Here is an 18,555-nt window from a genome sequence, read left to right as displayed (position 1 = left end):
AAGATTTGTTGGGGTTTTATTTTTTATTTCTCAGCTCTCTAAGCAATATTAAACACTTATGACACATACTTAGGAGTTTTCTGTACAGCTTACAAAAAAAAAGGGTTTAGGTGAGTAATATTCAGACTCAGTGAAGAAAGACTGCAGTAGTTTTCAAAATGGTACCAGAGACAATTGGGGAAGAATTAAGCTAAAGACATTAAGGAAATGCTCTGGCAGAAGACTGGAAAGAAGCCCCTTGAATACCCTTCCACTCAGCATGGGTCTGGGAGGCTATGAAAGGGATTCTGGGATTTGTGACTTGCAGCGGACCTGGCTTGATGACTTAGGTGAGGTTTTTTATTTTTTATTGCCAGAAGACAATTGTCTAGTGCTTAAAACAGCAAAATCCAAAATGGGCAAGAATAATTTTAAGTATCTAAGCAAAAAATGCAGAATCTTCTCCAGATCTGTGTCACTGCCCCAGACAAGCCCGGTTCCTCACTCCTCAGAGGCCCCAGTCACAGCGACTGGCTGGCTTTATCCTACAGCACTTTCGGAGTTTGGGCACATCTACTCAAGAACTAGGGATGCAGAATGTGAAATACCAGCAGAGATGAGGTGATTTGGAGCTTCTAAGGCACTGCCACTGATTTACAGAAACATTCCCTTTGTCTTACTCCTCTCAGATTTCATTAAGCTCCAAGGTCACTTTTAGGTTCCCAGTATGTTAAGAAGATGAAACTGAAGCAGACAAGAATCTCCTCAGGGAATGAAGTGAAACATCTTCCTTCTTGTTGATGCAGGACAGATGTGACAACAGCTGCTGCTGCACTGGAAGAAGAAGGGTGAACCCACTCCAAGCCCTGGTGTCCCACGCACCGGACACTGGACAGCTTTGTCAGTACAGGTCGACTTTCCTACCCAACCCAGGGACCACAGAGGGTCAAGCTGCAAAATTCCACAAATTTCCTGCTGGTGGAACCGGACAGTGCATCAGGAGACAGTGCCTGTGACCTCTCAATGCAGGTGTGACAACAGCTCCAACAAGCCTTTAAGAAATTCCACTCACTGATCCTTGCATTAATTCTGAGCCCACCGATGGCACACTACGCAGTTTAACACTCTCTGAACTGACCTCACTGGAGTTACTCTTGTTGCTTTCTTCCAGGAACTGCTGCAGGGTGACAACTTCACTTCCAGGGGAGCCCATTTTGGTCTGTTTCCCACGACTCTCCGGCGTCTCGGGCATCCTGTGCTGGAGCACAGGGCTAGACCTGGTGTGCCCCCTCAGGTACTGGATGGGGCTGCTGCTGCTGCTGGACCAGGCCTCGTGCTCGTGGAGCAGGCTGAACTCCCCACTGCTGTGGCTCTGGGGCCTGCTCTGGCTGTTCACTGCACCTGCTTTGGGGGGAAGGCATTAAGTACGTCCATTAGAAATACACCAAAAAAGCTGTAAACCTGTATAATCCCACTCAAATCTGGAATGTTACCAGATTCAGTTAACATTCATTCTATTTAAAAGACTAAAAAAAAGTCCAGTTGTCATTTTTTACTCCGTAAAATTGCACTCCCCTGACTTACCTTTTGCAGGTCCTCAAACAATGCATGATTTTTTGACTAAGAACTACCTTTCACTTGTAATGTGGGCCTCCACCTGCATAATGTTATATTCCAAGAGGCTAAAGAGACACCTCCACTCTTGTTCAGCATCACTGAGAGGCACAGGGTAATTAAATGTTAAAGGAAATGCAAAGGATTGAGTGGAAAGAAAATATTTTCTCCAACAAGAACTACTCAAGAATGCTGCTTCTCCAACAATTCCTGCTGTTACTCCTAGTTTGTTACAACTGGGACCTGAAGGAAGCACATGGTATTAGATGCAAAATGAATTCCACGACACCAGTTCATTTTATCTGTAAATAGTCAGTAACTATGAATTGCTTAAAAATCACTGATGGATAATCAAGTATTTCCAACTTTGTGTTACTCCTAAGAAATGAATTTAAGTCTGAACAAAGATAAGTTGTTTACAATGGAAACGCCTAATCCTGTAGAGACACTGGGGCAAGGAGGACCTCAAGGAATCTTTTACAGAAGGGAGTAATCAAACAGATCTAAAATAAACTATTAGAAATATTCAGCTAGCATTCATTCCTAAATTTCCAGACAGGCACCATTTAATAGATGCAAGCCATGAATATTAAATGAAGTCTTGAGCTGGCAGTGCCCTAGTCTAGTCTGTACAGCAGTCTGCAGCTAAAAAAGCCATGAGACACAAAAATGTACCAGGGTTCTTAATACATCAAATTTAGACAATACTGATAAACCCAGGGATATTATTAATCTATTAAAACCAAAATATAAAGGTTTCTGGCATGAATCACGCGTGCCATTTTGTGCAGTGGTGCAGCACACAGCTCACAGCAGCAGTGCAGTGCAAGAGGATGCTTGGAGAAAAAAAAAAAGAGCAACTTCTCATCCTAAAAAGCTTTTAAAGTAATTTGGGGGGGAATTCTTATTTTGTAACAATGTTATCTGGGTTAGGTTTGGTTTAAAATAGTTGGTAACTTAAAAACTAACACCACCCTTTTAGTATTTATTAAAGCATAAAATACCTGCGCTCCTAATCTGGGGAATGAAGGCTGTGAAACGCTTGAGGAAGCACATGCTGTGCTGTGCAGTGGGAAGTTTTTGGTTGTGGGGGTTTTTGAACCTCTACAAATGATCTTACAGAGAAAAGAACGGAAATGAAGCACGGATGCGAATTCACCCCCAGCATACCTTTGACTTCATGGAGTGAAGCATTGTTATTGCTATTGCTAGTGGATGTCCTGCCACTATCAAGGCTGGCTGGTCTGGAAGCTGAATGGAAAATTAGGAGACACCGTGATGAGCAACATTTTAGCAGAGGACACGGCACCTTCACATTCTGCTCACAGAATGTTCAGAGGATCATGCACGACCTCCCAGGCTGAACATGCCCATGGGAACAAAGTGGTTTCTTACAGATCAGAAAGCGAAGGAATTTCCAGGCAGTCCAAGAGGACACTTTGGAAAAGGGCACTACAGGATAGCAAGGTACAGAGGAGAGGAAAAGAGAAAGAGTGTAGTTTAGAATTGAAACTGAGTGGTCAGTGGGAAAGCAGGGCTCAGACAGGGGCATGCAGGGGCAGCTGTGGTCAGGTCACTTACAACAGATCTGACAGGGAACCCTGCACAGGGCTGGAATGCCATGGACAGGAGGAGCAAGAGCATCTGCACAGATAAAGTCCTGTACTCCTAAGCCAATACAAGGGAAATGCACTGTTAGTAGCCTCCAAAATGTTTGCTGCTTGTCCTCATTGTAAATGTTTATAGTACAGTTAAAACTTCACTTCTAATAATAGCCTATTTTTCACTCCAAAGCTTTGCTTGAAGGAACTTGTAATGATTTTATAAACTACAGCACATGGCAAATTTGGGCTTCACTGAACAATAAACATTGAAAACTCAGGCCAGATTTGGACTCGATATTTTAGGATTGAAATGCTAACTTCCTTTATTTACTATTAACTCCCAATGGAAGTTAAAACATTTTCCCAGTAAAAGGGAAAATGTTTTGATCCTGTTCAGATGCACTTCACAAATACTTTCTACCAGAGATACAGAACATCTGTCTGATGTAGTAGTTAAGAGAGAAAAGAAGAGTCTGAAGAAATGATACAATACATTTGAGAGATATGAAAATCAGAGAGAGCATGCTCATTGCAATGATGCCATTCACTGTATTCTCACAAATTCATTAACATTCACATCATATACCCTTAATTCATTTAATTAAAGCTCACATCTTACCATGAACTCTCGATCCTGTACTAGAATCATCACTAATACCTTGTGGACTTACATCTTCAAAGGATGTAGTATCTACACACAGAGACATAAAGGAAGATGTAAAATAAAATAAAATGGAAAGATTATTAAAGTACTTATCATTGGTAAAATGGTAAAAATTAAAATATTTTTCAAAGCAATCCATTTTTACTTAGGAAACATTCTGTAGGAAAAACCTTGGAACATTTTATAACTGCAGTTATTAAACCAGTTCATTATCTTAGCACTGCAATTCAGTTATTAAGATTGAAAAACGTAAAACATAAGTAAAACCAATATTTACATAATCACATCATGGTGCAAAAAGCTTCTACCTATACCTTTATTATTTAGCAACTGCTTGGATCTGAAGCCTGTGGAGGAGTTGACAGTGGCAAAGTTGATAGCTGTAGTAGAGAAGGCCATAGCTCCCAATTCCTTCCTCCTTTTACCCGTGGATATATCATCAGGACCCTCCAGATGCTCAGAACTACCTGTCCATTGTCCTCCTGCCAGGACCATGGACTGCACCAGGTCATTCATGGCTGGGATGCAAATGAAAGCAAATGATCAGCGTGGGCAATGTACCCGCTCCGGTTCTTAATCTGCATTGCAAAGGTCGGACAGTTTTCTAAGCATTAAAGCGCCCGCAGCCGGCAGGAGCAAACCACACCCCGGCACCGCATGCAACCGGCTCGGCGGGAGGGAGGGGGCTCAGGCTCCTGCAGCCCAGGGAGGTGCTCAAACAGGCTTGTCAGGGGGTCGCCATGCGCCAGGTGCTGTTAGAGGCTCTGACAGCTGCTTGCCATGAGAAAATGGGATGAGCAGGGACAAAACGGGCACAGGTGCTCATACAACGGAGTGCCAGCGCTGACACGGGATCCTTGTACAGTGCAGGTTACTGCAGGCACACTGGGGTTACAGAGCAACAGAGAGAGGATCTGAAAAATACCACATCTGATGATATTCACCTTCACTTCCCCAAACTCGAGAAAACTGTCCACCTCTCATTAGAAAATAAAACGAAACAAAAGAAATCAATGCAACATTTTGGCAACGAGAACTGATGAACACTCGCAGAGTGACAGACCACCAGAGAGCCTTGCACAATCTCCTACACTTGCTTTAAACAAAAAAAAAAATTACAGTGACTTCTTAACAAAAGGCTTATGAAACATGTCATTTAAAACTATTTCCGTTAACACAGTGCACTGTAAATTTATATACACATGGGGCCATGTGTATATAGACATCTATGTATACAAATATATGCAGTCACACTGCACTGAATAGATTATATGCATGTGCACGGGAACGTGTGGCTATGTCTGTGTGCACAGCTGCACAGATATAAAGTATTCAGTGCCAAAGTTTAAAAAAAAAAGGGGGGGGGAGTGGGAGGTAAAAAGAAAAAGCTCCAGCTCCTTGTACCGTAGCAGGACTTGCACATTGCAAAAGAGGAGGAAAAATAGAGCGCAGTCCAGGGAGAGGTTAGTGAAAAATTAGTAACGGAAGCCAGTGTAGCCATCGAGAAGAAGCTGAACTGTCATAAAGTCTTACACATGGAGCGACGGTAGAAGGCCTTCATTTTGTCTTTTTCCTTCGGTCTGTTCCTCAAAAAGGGCAGTCTTTTCAGTGCACCCACTTTTATGTCATAGCATGAGGAAAAACGGAAACAGGGAAATGAAAGAAAAAAAGGGAGAAGAACAGATGGAAGTTAAATGTTGAAACTAAGGACAGAAATGAATGTCTGAGTTTAAGCTATGCTATGCTAAAAGCTATCATTCTCCTGCTTCTGGGTGATAATGAAATATGAAAGCTACACTGAAATAGGAAAACTGCACTAGGAAGACTTCCACAGGTAACTCAGAAATGCACTGAAGATTACAGTGCAGAGGGTAATACAGTTTGAAGCTCTTAAAAAAGTAAATGTAACTTCTTTGCAGGTGATTACAGAAATTGACCACTATGTAATTTTTACTGTGAAAAATAACTTTTTTTGAACATTACAAAAAATGTGAAACAAAAAAAGCTGAAAATGAAAGCAACTCTAAGGACAATTTCTATGTTAAAATATGTTCACATCATTATTTTTGGGGGCTAATAACTTCTATAATGCTTTGCCTGCACATCTAAGAGGACACAGTCTATTATTAGTCTTCAGTTCTTCCATTTTGTGCTCAGTAATAACTTTGGTCATCTACTGTCTCAAAGGAAACCTGCATAGGCCTTTTGATCAATGTAGTTTGTGGGTAGTATTTTGGTAAAAATCAATCTAAATTCAAATCAATCCGCCTCAAATGTGCAAATTTTTTAGCTGAAAAAATACCAAAGGAAAAAAAAAAACCCAGCAAAAATTTTCAAATGTGAGTGTTACTGTAACGTTTTGGGAGGGCCCAAGGAAAACCGAGTTAAATTCTACCAGGAGAATTACAGAGTTAAAATTACAAATAGTATTAAAAGAGGGAGGAGGGGGAAGTCACGAGTTAATCTTGTCCTTGGAGTCAGGAACTCTGCATTAGGAGCTGCTGACCTGCCTTGGGTAAGTTAGGGGGCTGATGCCAGGCACAGGAGCCACCACGTAAAGATCCAAAAGGGGACACAGGATGGAATTCCCCAAAGTGGTGATTTCTGCAGAGACAGCAGCAGCTCTGGTTCATGCAGAGGTCAGTGAGACCACGCTCTGCCTGGTTTGTCTCTGCAGCCCCTTTTGGGAGGTGTGCCCTGCTCCCCCAGCCTGGCACACAGCAGCTCTGTTTACAGAGCAGTGCATATATATCATATATACCATTTACAAGTGCACATGAGCTACCCTGGCACTGAAATATTCCATATTCCTCCCTCTCCATCAGCTCTTCCCGTGTCTGCACCCACAGGAACAGGTTCTCAAACCAATCTGACCAAGAGGTCATTCTGGTCTATTACTTTCTCTCAGCAAGACAACACAGAAAAAAAATTCTTCTCTAACTTCTATAATCCTCTACAGACAAAATAACTCATCCCTCTGTAATCCTTTTTACGGAAGATAACTGATCCCTCTTAACCAAAAACGCCTTTATCTTATGAAAAAGTAACCAGAGGATGGCTCAAGAACCATTTGAGTCAGCTGTCCTTCCTGTCCATTAACACAGACCACCTCCAAAAGGGCTGATGTATGGCTCTCAGCAACTGTGCCCACCAGGAAACTCCCCTGCAACCACTGATGGCCTGGAAATCCTGCATCAACAAGGCAAAATGCTTGGAGGGGAAACCGTGTCAGTGATGTCTGCACAGAATTCACCTCAAGAAATAGTAATTAATACTGGGATGGAAGAGCTACTGCAGCAATTAACTATTCTTTCTCTTTTCAGTATTCCATGAACACATTCTTGCTTTCTGAGCTGAGAATGAATGATGACTATTGCAGAATTCCTCAACTAAGCAGGAAACGTTCCATTTTTTAACTCTCCTGCTTGCCTGAAATCCTCTGGGGAATTCTGTACTAAAATCCTGACATTGTTTTGTTCAGGCACAGAAGAAAATACGAGACAGGAATCTTTAAAATGCCTTGGTACTGGAAAATGGAGCCCAGAATACTTCTTTTATTCCCTCTGTGACATGGCATGCCTGCTACTGGTGTTCCTAGCAGAGGTGACAGTTTACTAACAGCCCTAATTCCTTGGGAAGTTGTTAATCCCCTGAAATGGCTCAAGTGGAAGTCAGCAAAGAGTATCTGTATTTTTCCACAGAGAACAAAAATCCCCTCTGCCTGCCTTGGGTTTTCTCTGGAAAAGCTCTGCACATAGCAGGTGTCAGATCCATGGCACTCACCTGATCATTAGGGGTGATCAGTAATAATTTGTGGGCAGTACCTGGGAAGAAGGAGGCTGTACTGCCAGCAGGTATGAAAAGCCAAGGTGAAACCCTGCAGTCAGGAACACACACTTCCTGCAGGATTAGCCTCTGCTGGGACAGCAACAGCCCTCCAGGCACCCCCTCCTTCCCAGAGGGATCACACACAGGCTCTGGCCGCACTGTGAGACCTCGGGTGGTGTTCTCTGAGAACAGGGTAACCTGATTTTTGTGCCAAGATCACCTTTCCCAGGGAGGTAACAGCTCTCTTGGAAACATTTGCATGAGAAAGTGGCCTGTGTTGGGAAAACACAACCTCCATCACCACCCACAGAAGAGGAAAAACTACAGATGTCACACACAGCAAATACTTTTGGAATCAGTATCTCTGACAGGGAATGTGGGGTGTGAGCCCTGTCTATCCTGGAGATCTCTATGTCAGACACTCAGTCCTCCAGCTCAGAACATCGCTGGTTTGTGCCAGGGAAGGTGAGCTACCTTCTCCTGCCTCCTCAAGGACACACAGGACATTTCACCTCGGCAGTTCCCGGTGGAACCAGCTCCTTTCCCAGATGCCGGAGATCAGGGTGGCACAGAACTCCTCCGGAGGCAGAGCTGCCTGCAGCCAGCACGGAGAGCTCCAACACCTGAGCGCTGGCACAGACAGGGGGCACTCACACATTTGCTCCCTCCTGTAGCTCCTTCAGTGGAAGCTGCTACTGCCAAACTGCTTCCCACGGAAAAGAAAGGACCCCAGATCCCGGGATTTAGGATTTACGGTCACTCTAGGAGCAGAAGAAATAGACTGCAAAATGTGCACCATCACCAGCACTTGTCATACTGAGATACTCTCTTTGCTTTGTGAGGCACAAACTGTCTCAAGATCGCTGTCTCAGAGACTGTCAGAGCTGAGTTGGCACAAAATGCATCCGAATTCTCTCCAAAACTGTGGTTTCCATGGCGACATGTGTGCTGGAGGAAGGTTAGGATCCGGAATTAGATCAGCCCTTCCAGTTTGTGGATAAATACACTGGGATTAAGAGGAACATGAACAAGGTCCATGGAGTAGAAAATTAATGAGGTCTGAACAGCTTCAAACCTCTTTTGAGGCTCAGCCACCATAACTGCAGCCGTGGCTCCCCAGGAGGGTAACTGCACACTACAAGGTCCCAAGGATCATGCAAAGAAAACTGTCACAGAAAAGCCCTTCCAGAACATGACATTGCTGACACAGATGCAGATGGGCTGAACCACAGCGTGCACACTCTCAGTTCCCACTGACACACATCCAGGACAGCTTCAGTCACTCCCCAATTCCACACCACTCACGGTTTGGATGTAAAAGCAACAGCTGCTTTTTAAAAAAGTTTAAAAGTACCTGTTTTGAAGCTTACACTGGAAAAGGCTGAGCTCCCCAAAGGGAGAAGAAGTTAGTAACAAAAGTGCTAAAATGTACCCTTGAACTATTTTCTTCAGTTATTAAAAATTACACATCTGATTTTAACTTTCCCTGAAATAGCATTTTTGGATGTTTTTAACTTTGACTAAGCTTCTGCAAGAAGCACAGAAGAAAAAATACCACATCATAGTGGCTGCAATAATTCACAGCTGGCACAAACCCCAGACCTGCTGTCTTTTAAAACCCCATACATTAAATTTAGAAGTAGTAGTGCAAAGATCGGAAGTGACTGTTAATGCACATGGATTCTGATGCTTTTACATGCACAGCCAAAATGCTTTTGGTGCACAGTTATTAAATAGAACCATTACATCCTGATAACTTGGCTGTAATTATCTCTCAAGTTGTGAGAAACTGGGCAGTTAATGATTCATGCCAAGAGCGGAGAACAAAAACCATAGGTAATAAATAATAATAAACGGAATCTGGCCTTATATATCATGGGCACCCTAATGGGATGGGTATCAGATCTTTCAAGGTCAGCAAATTGTGCCTGGAATATTCCATCTAATCACACTTTTGTAAGTCCTCATTCTCCCTCTCAGCTACTTCACTCCAATTTCAGGATCAGTAGCAATTCCCATCTTTTTAACAGGTTGTGTCTCTGCATTAACACTTCTTGTTGCATATCCAAATTTCATCGCTGCTTTTGTGAGATGCTGGGGGAACACCTTCAGACAGAAGGTGTTTTTAGCAACTCAAGGATGTTAGCACAGCCACAGCTTGGAAAACACTTCCAAGACAAGGGGAAAGAGTCATGCTGGGACAAGAGGGAGAAACAAAAAGGGTCCTAGAGATGACATCTGACATTCTATCCCAAATCCTGCTCATCTGACCCAGTACCAGTGCCTGCTTCATCTTACCCAGGCACTGTGAGTGTACTTTAACATTTACATTGTGAGATACAGAAATGCTCAAAACTAGTTCTGCCCAAACACTTCAGGGAGTTTGCAACAAGTTCTGTCCTTAATAAATTAATCCAGGCTTCATTCCTACAGACTTAAAAATGATCTTTACAAATCCTCCAGAATACGCAGTCTTTTCCAACATTTAGCCAAGGTTTAGTCACGGAATGAAGTGGTTTGCAGTACTCACTACTACTCTTTTTGGTGCCCAGGGTCTGCCCGTCCTCCAGGGAGTTGGAGCCCACGGAGGAGCTGTCCTGGCTGTCCTGGTGGGGCAGCTGCAGGAATCCCTCGCTGGACTCGGAGCGCGTGGGCGTCAGCGTCACTGACTTGAGGCGCTCGCGGTTCCCGTCCTTCTTGGACTTGATCAGCTTCCTCATCTTCAGGGTGATCCAGTTGCCCCTTCTGTCACCAATAACACAGCACATTCACTGCATTTATAACACACTGTTAGGCCTGCAGATTCTCCTAATTTTTATGCAAGACACAGACGTGATTCTGATCCCATGAATGTCACAGAATCTCGATGTTCAGTGGGAACAGAACAGAACACGTCTGTCATGCTTTAGAGCTTTTTTACATCATGTTCATCAGTACCTTCGTGGTGGAGATGGCTCATAAAATTTATACTGATCCATTATCTTCTCCTCCAGTTTCTCCTTCTGGCGCCTCAATTCATTTAGTTTGTCACTGCAAACAGAAATTAATGATAATTTATGCCTCAAAAACGTATACACGATGCGTGGGCAACACGTTCCTCTGGGAATCTGTTATCTGAAAATTGTCACCTTTTGTGAGGAATTCTTACACAGCACGTGTTTCTTATTGAAAAAAACAAGAGATACAGCAAACAATCAATCAGCCTTAGGCTTAACTTCATGATATAAAATTGAAAAAAATTCCATTTGCCTTTATTACATATTTCTCCTTTTAAAATAAAGTGCTCTATCATTTAGACAAGCACATTTTCTCTTCCCTTCTCTCGAGTCCACTAAAGAAATTCAGATTACAAATCTACAAATTAATCTTCAATTGATGTAGATTCATGTATGAATGTATGAACCTACAAATACAGTGATTACAAATCTAAACTTTGCCAGTAGTAGAATGAGGAATAAATATCGTTTTTATTCCTTATTTGCATCATCAATAATGAACACAGTTGTACTGATCCTTTACAACTACAAATATAATGTTGATACTGAATTATCTGCTTTACATTTGTTACTGGAATTCTTATTTTAAAAAGAAACAATTCAGAAGCAGCACGTGTTAGATTCTGTATATAACAGCTTTGTTTAAAAATACAAGTATTGGGGTCCTAATTGCCCTCATCACAGTGATTCCATTGTTCTCACAACTCACATGTATTGCCTTTGCTCCACATGGAAGAGATCCTTGCTTTCCATGTTTTGCTCCAGTAGTGTTCTGTTCTGCAGCATTAAAGTTTGGATTTGATCCAGCAGGTGTCTGTTCTCCTCCTCCAGGTTTCCTTTAAGCTGGCTGAGCAGCTGTTAAAACAGGTTAAATTGCCCATGCACTTATGTGTGAGTGTATTTTACATACAGATAATGAGATTATCAAGAAAATTTAGGTCTACAGAGGGATTCAGAGAATCAAATCAAACCCAAAATTAAATCACAAATCAATTGATAAAAGCCTCTTTGATGCTTTAAATAATTTAAACCGGTTTCCCTAATATGAGCCTGAAATTTTGTATTGCCTGTAGAGCAGGCAAATTAATTAGCCTCTGGATCCACTTCATTATCTGTAAACTGATTCTCCAGCTCTTCATATGATTTTATAAACCTATAAATACAGTGATATAAATATTCCTATGATCCAGCCATGACAAACAGCAGAATCCCCACATACCTCACACTGATTATTTAGTTTTGTTGATGTAATATCCAGTTGCTGGTACTGTTCTTTGAGTTTGGAAAACTCGGCTTCCAACCGTGTTTGTTCCAGTTTGGAATTGTTCAATAATGTTTTCAGATTCTTGTGGTCAGTCTGGAGTACTTCATTTTCCCTCAGGAGCTGACTGTACGTGTGAGTGAGCCTGGGATGCAAAGACACCATCAGAGAGTGCTGGAAATGAGTTTCTTACCCACACTCCCTCTGAAACAGGACATTTCCAACTACTCCATGAAATACATATACAAATTCCTTACTATCACATCCTGTAAGTTATCCCAGCCTCATTTTCCTTTGAGAAGGAAACTGGCCTTTGAGCCAAGCACTGTTCTCTGTATATTTAAATACAAAGGAGTATCTCTACATCATAACTAGTTTTAAGATGCCACTTTTCAGAACAAAAGAATCTTACAAAACAGCCAGGATTTCTTGACAACACAAAATAGGAATGGCCCAAACTTTGGCAATCATGGAGGCTACAAATACCCATTCCCTATTTGTCCCTCCTGGGCCCTGCCATGTCCTTTTGTCCCATATGTCCCCTCAGGATATAATGATTATTTTTGTGGGATCACGGGTATTTGGAATAGCAGCATTAGATGTTAAGAAATGTGAAGGAACACAGCACTTGGTCAGGCTGCGCTGGCAGGTGCTCAGGTGCCAGAGTTCTCTTTACCTTTCATTTTCATCCCGAAGCTTTTTATATTCTGCTGCCACAGTTTCATGTTTCTCACTTTGCTGCAGCATTTTGTCCTGCTCTGTCTTGAGAACTTTCTCCAGTTCTTCCAGCTGCACCTTCTGTTTCAGCAGTTGATTGTACCTGCAGAGGAAGACAGTACTTACACTCGTTTTTGTGGAATGACAAAAAAAAAAAAGGAATTTTGATGAAATGGCCTCTGTCAAAGTTTTAAATCTTAGTGATTAAGTGATGCTGATTTTATTCATTCTGTCATTTCATTAGACAGCAGCTTTTGCTGAAGGGCAGACTCACTTCCCTGAGTATTTACCTATCCTCCAAGTCCTTGTGCTCCACCTCCAGGTTTTTGTGAGCAGACTTGAGGCTGCCGTGCTTGGCGATGAGGGACTCGTACTCGGCTGCCTGGCGCTCGTGCAGCTGCTCCAGGCGCTCGTGGTCCTTGAGCAGGGCCTCGTAGAGCCCCTTGAGGTCCTCGCGCTCCTTCAGCACGCACTCGTTCTCGTTCTCCAGGGCCGACTGCTGGATCAGCAGCTGCGCGTTCTGGTTCATCAGCGAGGTGCTCTGGGAATTCAGCGTGGAATTCTCAACCTGCAGCCAGGAACATTGCACAGCCCGGGTTATTTTATCTCCCATTTGAAGATTTCTTGGGTTGAACCCTTCACGACCTTCTGGTTGTTCCATTGACAACTTTTTCTTATATCCCAGGAGACAGCTCCAATTCAAAACGTTCCACGAGAATTTTTTAGCAGAAAGCATTGAAGCGTGTGATTAAATTGACAGGGATGGATCAAACCATTATTTACCTTTCAACATCTGTTAAAGTGTTATCTTGCTGACAGGGCCACTCTCCTCTAGCATCAAGATACCTTGGAGAAATGGATCCCCAGTGATGCTAATAAAAGCAAAATCTGTGACATGACTAAAATAAAAGGAACTTTCACACTGGCATGGAGATCTCTATTTTTAAAAATTCTGTGTTGTCACCATAAAATCTTCATGGTATCCACACATTCCTTTACAATGAGAGTTCCAACAGGAACATCCATTTAACACAGAGAGGGAGATATGTAATAGCACCTGGAAGGAACTACGCATGTTCTGTTCTGTGCTCTTCGTGGAACAGCACCAGTTCTCCAACAACTATCTCAGAACAGTATTAATGTGTATTAGTACACCAAAGCCTTCACCATTAGACAATTTTAAAAAGCCCCAAACAACCAACAACTTCACTTTTTGTGCCTCTGGAGAGATTACCAAATTGAATCCTTGGATATCCTTAAGAATTGGTGCTTGTCACCTGACCTGTACCAGTATCCTTCTCTTTCCTGTTCAAGAGATGAAAACCACAAACTACAGAGGCTTCTAATACCCTCGGGATATCTATTAAGGAAAGAAAATTCCATCTCTCACTCCAGTTCCTGCTGTTACCAGGGAACAAATCCCTTCCTGCTGGAACTGCAGCGCTCTTTGTTACACATGAGAAAGCTGAACCTTTCACTGGAAATGAAGTCATGTCTGATGGCATGGGTGTGCTGGGAAACTTCCCAGGCTGAATCCTGAGTTTGGTTAGGTCAGAATTCCCAGTTACCCTTTCAGACATCCTTTCCTCTGGCTGCTCCTTATGGCTATCAGGAGGAAGAGAAGAATTAGTTGCCCAGGAACAGTTTTGGCACAGTCTAGGTAGAGCAGCTTAGTCTGCGCTTCAGATTTAGCCAACAGTTCATCGCTCTTGATTTTCCTGAACATATTTCAACTTCCACTTGGATTTACAGCTCATGGAGAACTGTCTTGCCAGAGAGGAAAGGCCTGTGCTGCTGGGCATTAGGCAAAAAAGGAACTACAGAGATATTCCTCTGTTTTTTAATGAATGGAATTACAAGAGTACTCAGAGAGCTCTGAATCCCAGCAATCCACTCTCATCTGGTTAAAAAGGCTATTTCCATGTCATATCCACTGGTTTTTAACAACCAGAGGAGGCACAGGGTGTGCACCAATGTCCTGTTTTATCAGGAGTGCTGTGCACTACTGACATTTCAGCTTGGCAGCAGAAAGTGCATCCGTGGAACAACAATGTTCTGCTTTTCAGGAAGAGCCAGGAGGAGACTCCAGGCATCCACCAAATGCATTACTTGTTTCATTTAAACAGTCCTTGACACTCGGATTTCCATCAACCCTCCATCCTTTCTGACACTCTTTACTATTTCTGCTGCATTGTGGGGTTTTTATTCCCCCTTGAAGGAGTTTTGATTCTTGGAACTCCAAAAAGCATTAAATCCATTGACAAGAATATTTCGTTTTTAAAGAAAAAGATACATATTTAATAACCCTGTAAAATATAAGGACAACACCTGAATTTTGGCCAGAAGAGCTGCAAGACACTCTGCCTCTCAATTATCTAAATTCATGTCTTCACATATTTATGTAGCTTTCCACTTCCTTTCGTTTTTTTAAAATCTTGTGTATTTAAGTATCTTGATTTTCCTTTTAGGTATGGCTTTACTTTTCTTTTTAGATATTTATAAAAAATAGATAAAATTTACTAGAATATGGCTGCACACACTACTTCCTTGACCTAATTTACATGTATAAATACAGTAAAAGACCCAAGTAATCTTGGAATGCTGGATAAGAGAATCTACTCTACTTCTAAGTATAAAATCAAGATTTTACACTGGACAAAGGATTTAAACCAATTTCTAAAAATGTAATTTTCCATCAGCAAACAAACCATTACTTGATTGCTGAGTGCAGATTATTTTCACATCACCTTCTTTCCCATGTCTCTCCAGGAAGCAAAATGGGATTTTAAAGCCAACGATGAAGATGTATTTTAAGTTTTCCTTTGGAAAAAAACCCTTTAATTTTATTTTTGAAAGCAAACTAAGGAAGCATTACCTGCAGCTTGGCATTCTGAGTTTGCAGAGTTGTGTTTTGCTCCTGCAGGGACACAGTCTGTCTCTGCAGGGCCAGGATCTGGGCCTGCAGGTTGTTGTTCTGTGTCTCGAGCTGCTTGAGCTGCGTTTTCAGCGCCTGCTTCTCCGCCTGCAGCGTTGCGTTCTGGGGGGTTTAAAACCACACAAAACCTCAGTTCACAGCTGCTCCAGGAACTCCATGATAAAACAGAAGTGTTTTCCAGGCCATACAAAGCAGCAGGACTGTGCAGAGATTTACAGGGTGGGATAAAACTGCAGAACAAAGTAACAACCTTTGGGGGGATTTATCACTGGAAAAACAGGTAATGGATATTGCACCTATGGAGAAACAGGAGAGAAACCTCCAGGACTCATGTAAACAGGGATTATAGAACAGGGATTTGAGAGAGAGCTGTGGATTCAAAAGGGCAAATTCATGTTTTCGCATTTCCTTTTTAAATGCCTGTCAAGTGCTTTATGGCATCCCACAGAGCAGAATCCAGCTGCTACATGCACAGTATTTAATTCAGATTCTGCCTGGGATGGAAACGAGGTGATAAATTAAAGTGTCTCAACAGCACCCTCATTTGCATTACTGGAACAGCTCACCACAAATAGTTACCACCAGAATAATATTTAAAATATATCTTACATTCCTTTCCACCTCGATTAATCTATCTTTGACTTTCAATAATTCTCTAGTAGTCTCCTGATTTTCCTTCTCCCACTTATTGACAGACTGATTTTCTTCTCCGCTTCTTGGAGGAGAATTCTGAACCATCCTTTCCTCTTCTTGTCTTTGCTTGAGAGCTTCATAGTTCTTCTTCACCTGGAATTATTTAGGACAACTTAAGTTAGGTTTAGAATTTTCCATTTTGTATGTCATAATTTACTAATTAATCACCTGACCATGCCCCTTCTCAAAGAACAGAAGTGCTGTTACTGAATTTGTAAACCTGTTTTTCGTACATATTTGGAGAGATGAGGTACAAATTATTTATGGACATGGACAGTTTAACCCCAACAAACAGGAGACCTCTATTTTCTATTTGATTTCAGTGCTTTCAACTGTATCCCCCAACTGTTATACTAAAATTCTAAAGCAAGGTGATTGTATTTCCTTTTTTAACCAATCTACTCAGGCTGTTCAAGGTAGGCCAGAAAACCTAACTGGAAATGACATCCCAAATCAAATCGACTCCAGGTGATTTATCCAGTTGATGTTTTCATGGCCAGCGAATAAACTCAACAACTGAGCGATGTCAACACAGTCTTAAAAGCATTCACACCTTTGTCCTGCTTTCTGGCACCTGAACGATGGCCATTTTTCGCTGTCTTACCCAAAAAGTGTAGAAGTAACAACAGCTCATATAGGAGTCATTTAACCTTACAGAAAAATGTCCTTTTCCTTACTGTTTTCAGTTCCTGACGCAGCTGCTGGTTTAGATTTGTTGATTCTTCCAAACGAGCCTCCAAAGCAGCAATTTTTTCTTCTTTTATTTCCAGAGACTTCTTGAGCGTGGACTCTAATTTGGACTCCAAAAGCTTGTACCTACTGGCGAACAACAAAAAAAGAGTCTGTATTTCAAATAACTATTCGAGGTATTTAAATTCTAAAATGCTCTAGAACAGTCTCATAGCTACATTCAAAAATCCCTGAGTGCTGTAGACAAAAGTACGAAGACACCTCAGCATCCCCAGAAAGTCCTATGTCAAAAATAACCAGAAGATGTTGTCAAAACCATTTTTGACTCCTTCATTCTTCTAAAACATGTCAGACACAGAAATCGGCCCGTTCAGGCACACCAGGGGGCTGCTGAGCTTCTCTGCATCATTAGTGAGTGGTGCCTGCACTCCTCCTTCTGGCTCCACTCCAGCGAATCCAGCGGGGACCTGAACTCAATCAGAATGTGAAGTGTTTGGAGAGCAAGATTTTCATCAGTTCCCATTTCCTGCCAGCTCCAAAGGGGAGGACAGGGAAGGAGATGGAGCACAGGACTGTGCAGGTGCACACTCGTTTGGTGCATCAATGTGTAAATTGCTCACTCAGCCCAGCTGCTGATATTTTAAGACTCTTGCCACCCTTGATGTGCAAAGCTTCCATTTTTAACCATATTCACAATATTGCAGGGCACCTAAAACCCCCCAAAATGTCAATTTGAGAGAGAAGTGGTCAGATTAAACTGTATTGATTTAGCACTGCACATCCTTTATGGGAAATACTGAAACCAAAATCATGAATCACTTCTAAGCAGTTCAGTCCCTGTGTGTGGCTCAGAATCTGGAGAACACCTCACTCCGCCCCACAGCTGGATAAAATAAACCAAACCAATATCCCCCTTTCTAATCCTGGCTGCTGAAGGATCCATCAGTTTAGTGAAGGGAATAAACTGCAGGAGACTCCTGAATGGACAGTGGCATCAGATCCAGTCAGGAACTGGAGCAGAAGATCAACGGGAAGAGAATTAATAAGCAGAAAGCTGTCCAGTAGCATCATGCAGCAGGATGAGAATCTGAGATTCTAAGATATGACAACTAATTCCCAAAGATTTACAGAAGAGTAGGCAACTTATGACTAGCAGAATATACAGTATTTCACCTTCTTGAGCTGAAGTACAGACTTGGCTACAACTAATTCCTGCTACTGAAAAGCTACACAATTCTATAGAAAACAAAGGAGGGAAAAGAATAATAGCAGAGATCCAATATCCACTTTCATTTTGAACAATGAAAGATGGTACAAATTTTGTAACATAACTGCAAGCTGGGTTACTTTGGATTGAGAGTCAAAATCCATAAATCTGTTTGTCCAAGGATAGCAGGCAAGAGAAAATGGAAAACACTTCAAAGTTAACTCATAAAACGTGGCCAGTTTAGACCTCAATAAAAACACTCTGAAGTGCTACCAAGATCATTCATTAAAAACCACAAGCAGCTCTTTCCAGCCAGGAGGAGGAAAGTAGTACATTTTTAATTTCCATCATCAAAATGACAGAGACA

At 42.0% G+C, this 18,555-nt stretch overlaps 1 protein-coding gene across 23 annotated transcripts in view; it reads right to left on the bottom strand.

The window, feature by feature from the left end:
• Positions 1 to 18,555, bottom strand: part of CCDC88A (coiled-coil domain containing 88A) — a 65,101-nt gene that overhangs the window by 7,469 nt on the left and 39,077 nt on the right. For 4 of the 23 annotated variants that reach the window (XM_032103798.1, XM_032103797.1, XM_032103816.1 and 1 more), the window contains 17 exons: positions 16,969 to 17,110; positions 16,208 to 16,384; positions 15,539 to 15,700; positions 12,954 to 13,231; positions 12,623 to 12,766; positions 11,905 to 12,091; positions 11,395 to 11,540; positions 10,627 to 10,719; positions 10,220 to 10,434; positions 5,395 to 5,478; positions 4,806 to 4,838; positions 4,176 to 4,379; positions 3,817 to 3,888; positions 3,175 to 3,261; positions 2,989 to 3,045; positions 2,764 to 2,844; positions 1,118 to 1,383 (listed from right to left, as the gene is read on the bottom strand). In XM_032103798.1, the coding sequence (XP_031959689.1) occupies positions 1,118 to 1,383; positions 2,764 to 2,844; positions 2,989 to 3,045; positions 3,175 to 3,261; positions 3,817 to 3,888; positions 4,176 to 4,379; positions 4,806 to 4,838; positions 5,395 to 5,478; positions 10,220 to 10,434; positions 10,627 to 10,719; positions 11,395 to 11,540; positions 11,905 to 12,091; positions 12,623 to 12,766; positions 12,954 to 13,231; positions 15,539 to 15,700; positions 16,208 to 16,384; positions 16,969 to 17,110 (2,428 nt within the window). The remainder of the gene's footprint in view (positions 1 to 1,117; positions 1,384 to 2,763; positions 2,845 to 2,988; positions 3,046 to 3,174; positions 3,262 to 3,816; positions 3,889 to 4,175; positions 4,380 to 4,805; positions 4,839 to 5,394; positions 5,479 to 10,219; positions 10,435 to 10,626; positions 10,720 to 11,394; positions 11,541 to 11,904; positions 12,092 to 12,622; positions 12,767 to 12,953; positions 13,232 to 15,538; positions 15,701 to 16,207; positions 16,385 to 16,968; positions 17,111 to 18,555) is intronic. The other 19 variants (XM_032103810.1, XM_032103821.1, XM_032103809.1 and 16 more) reach the window with 17 other exon arrangements.

Source organism: Corvus moneduloides, chromosome 3, assembly GCF_009650955.1.
Source record: "Corvus moneduloides isolate bCorMon1 chromosome 3, bCorMon1.pri, whole genome shotgun sequence".
NCBI lineage: Eukaryota > Metazoa > Chordata > Aves > Passeriformes > Corvidae > Corvus > Corvus moneduloides.
The sequence above is the reverse complement of the archived record's forward strand: the minus strand, read 5'-3'. Positions and strand labels throughout refer to the sequence as shown.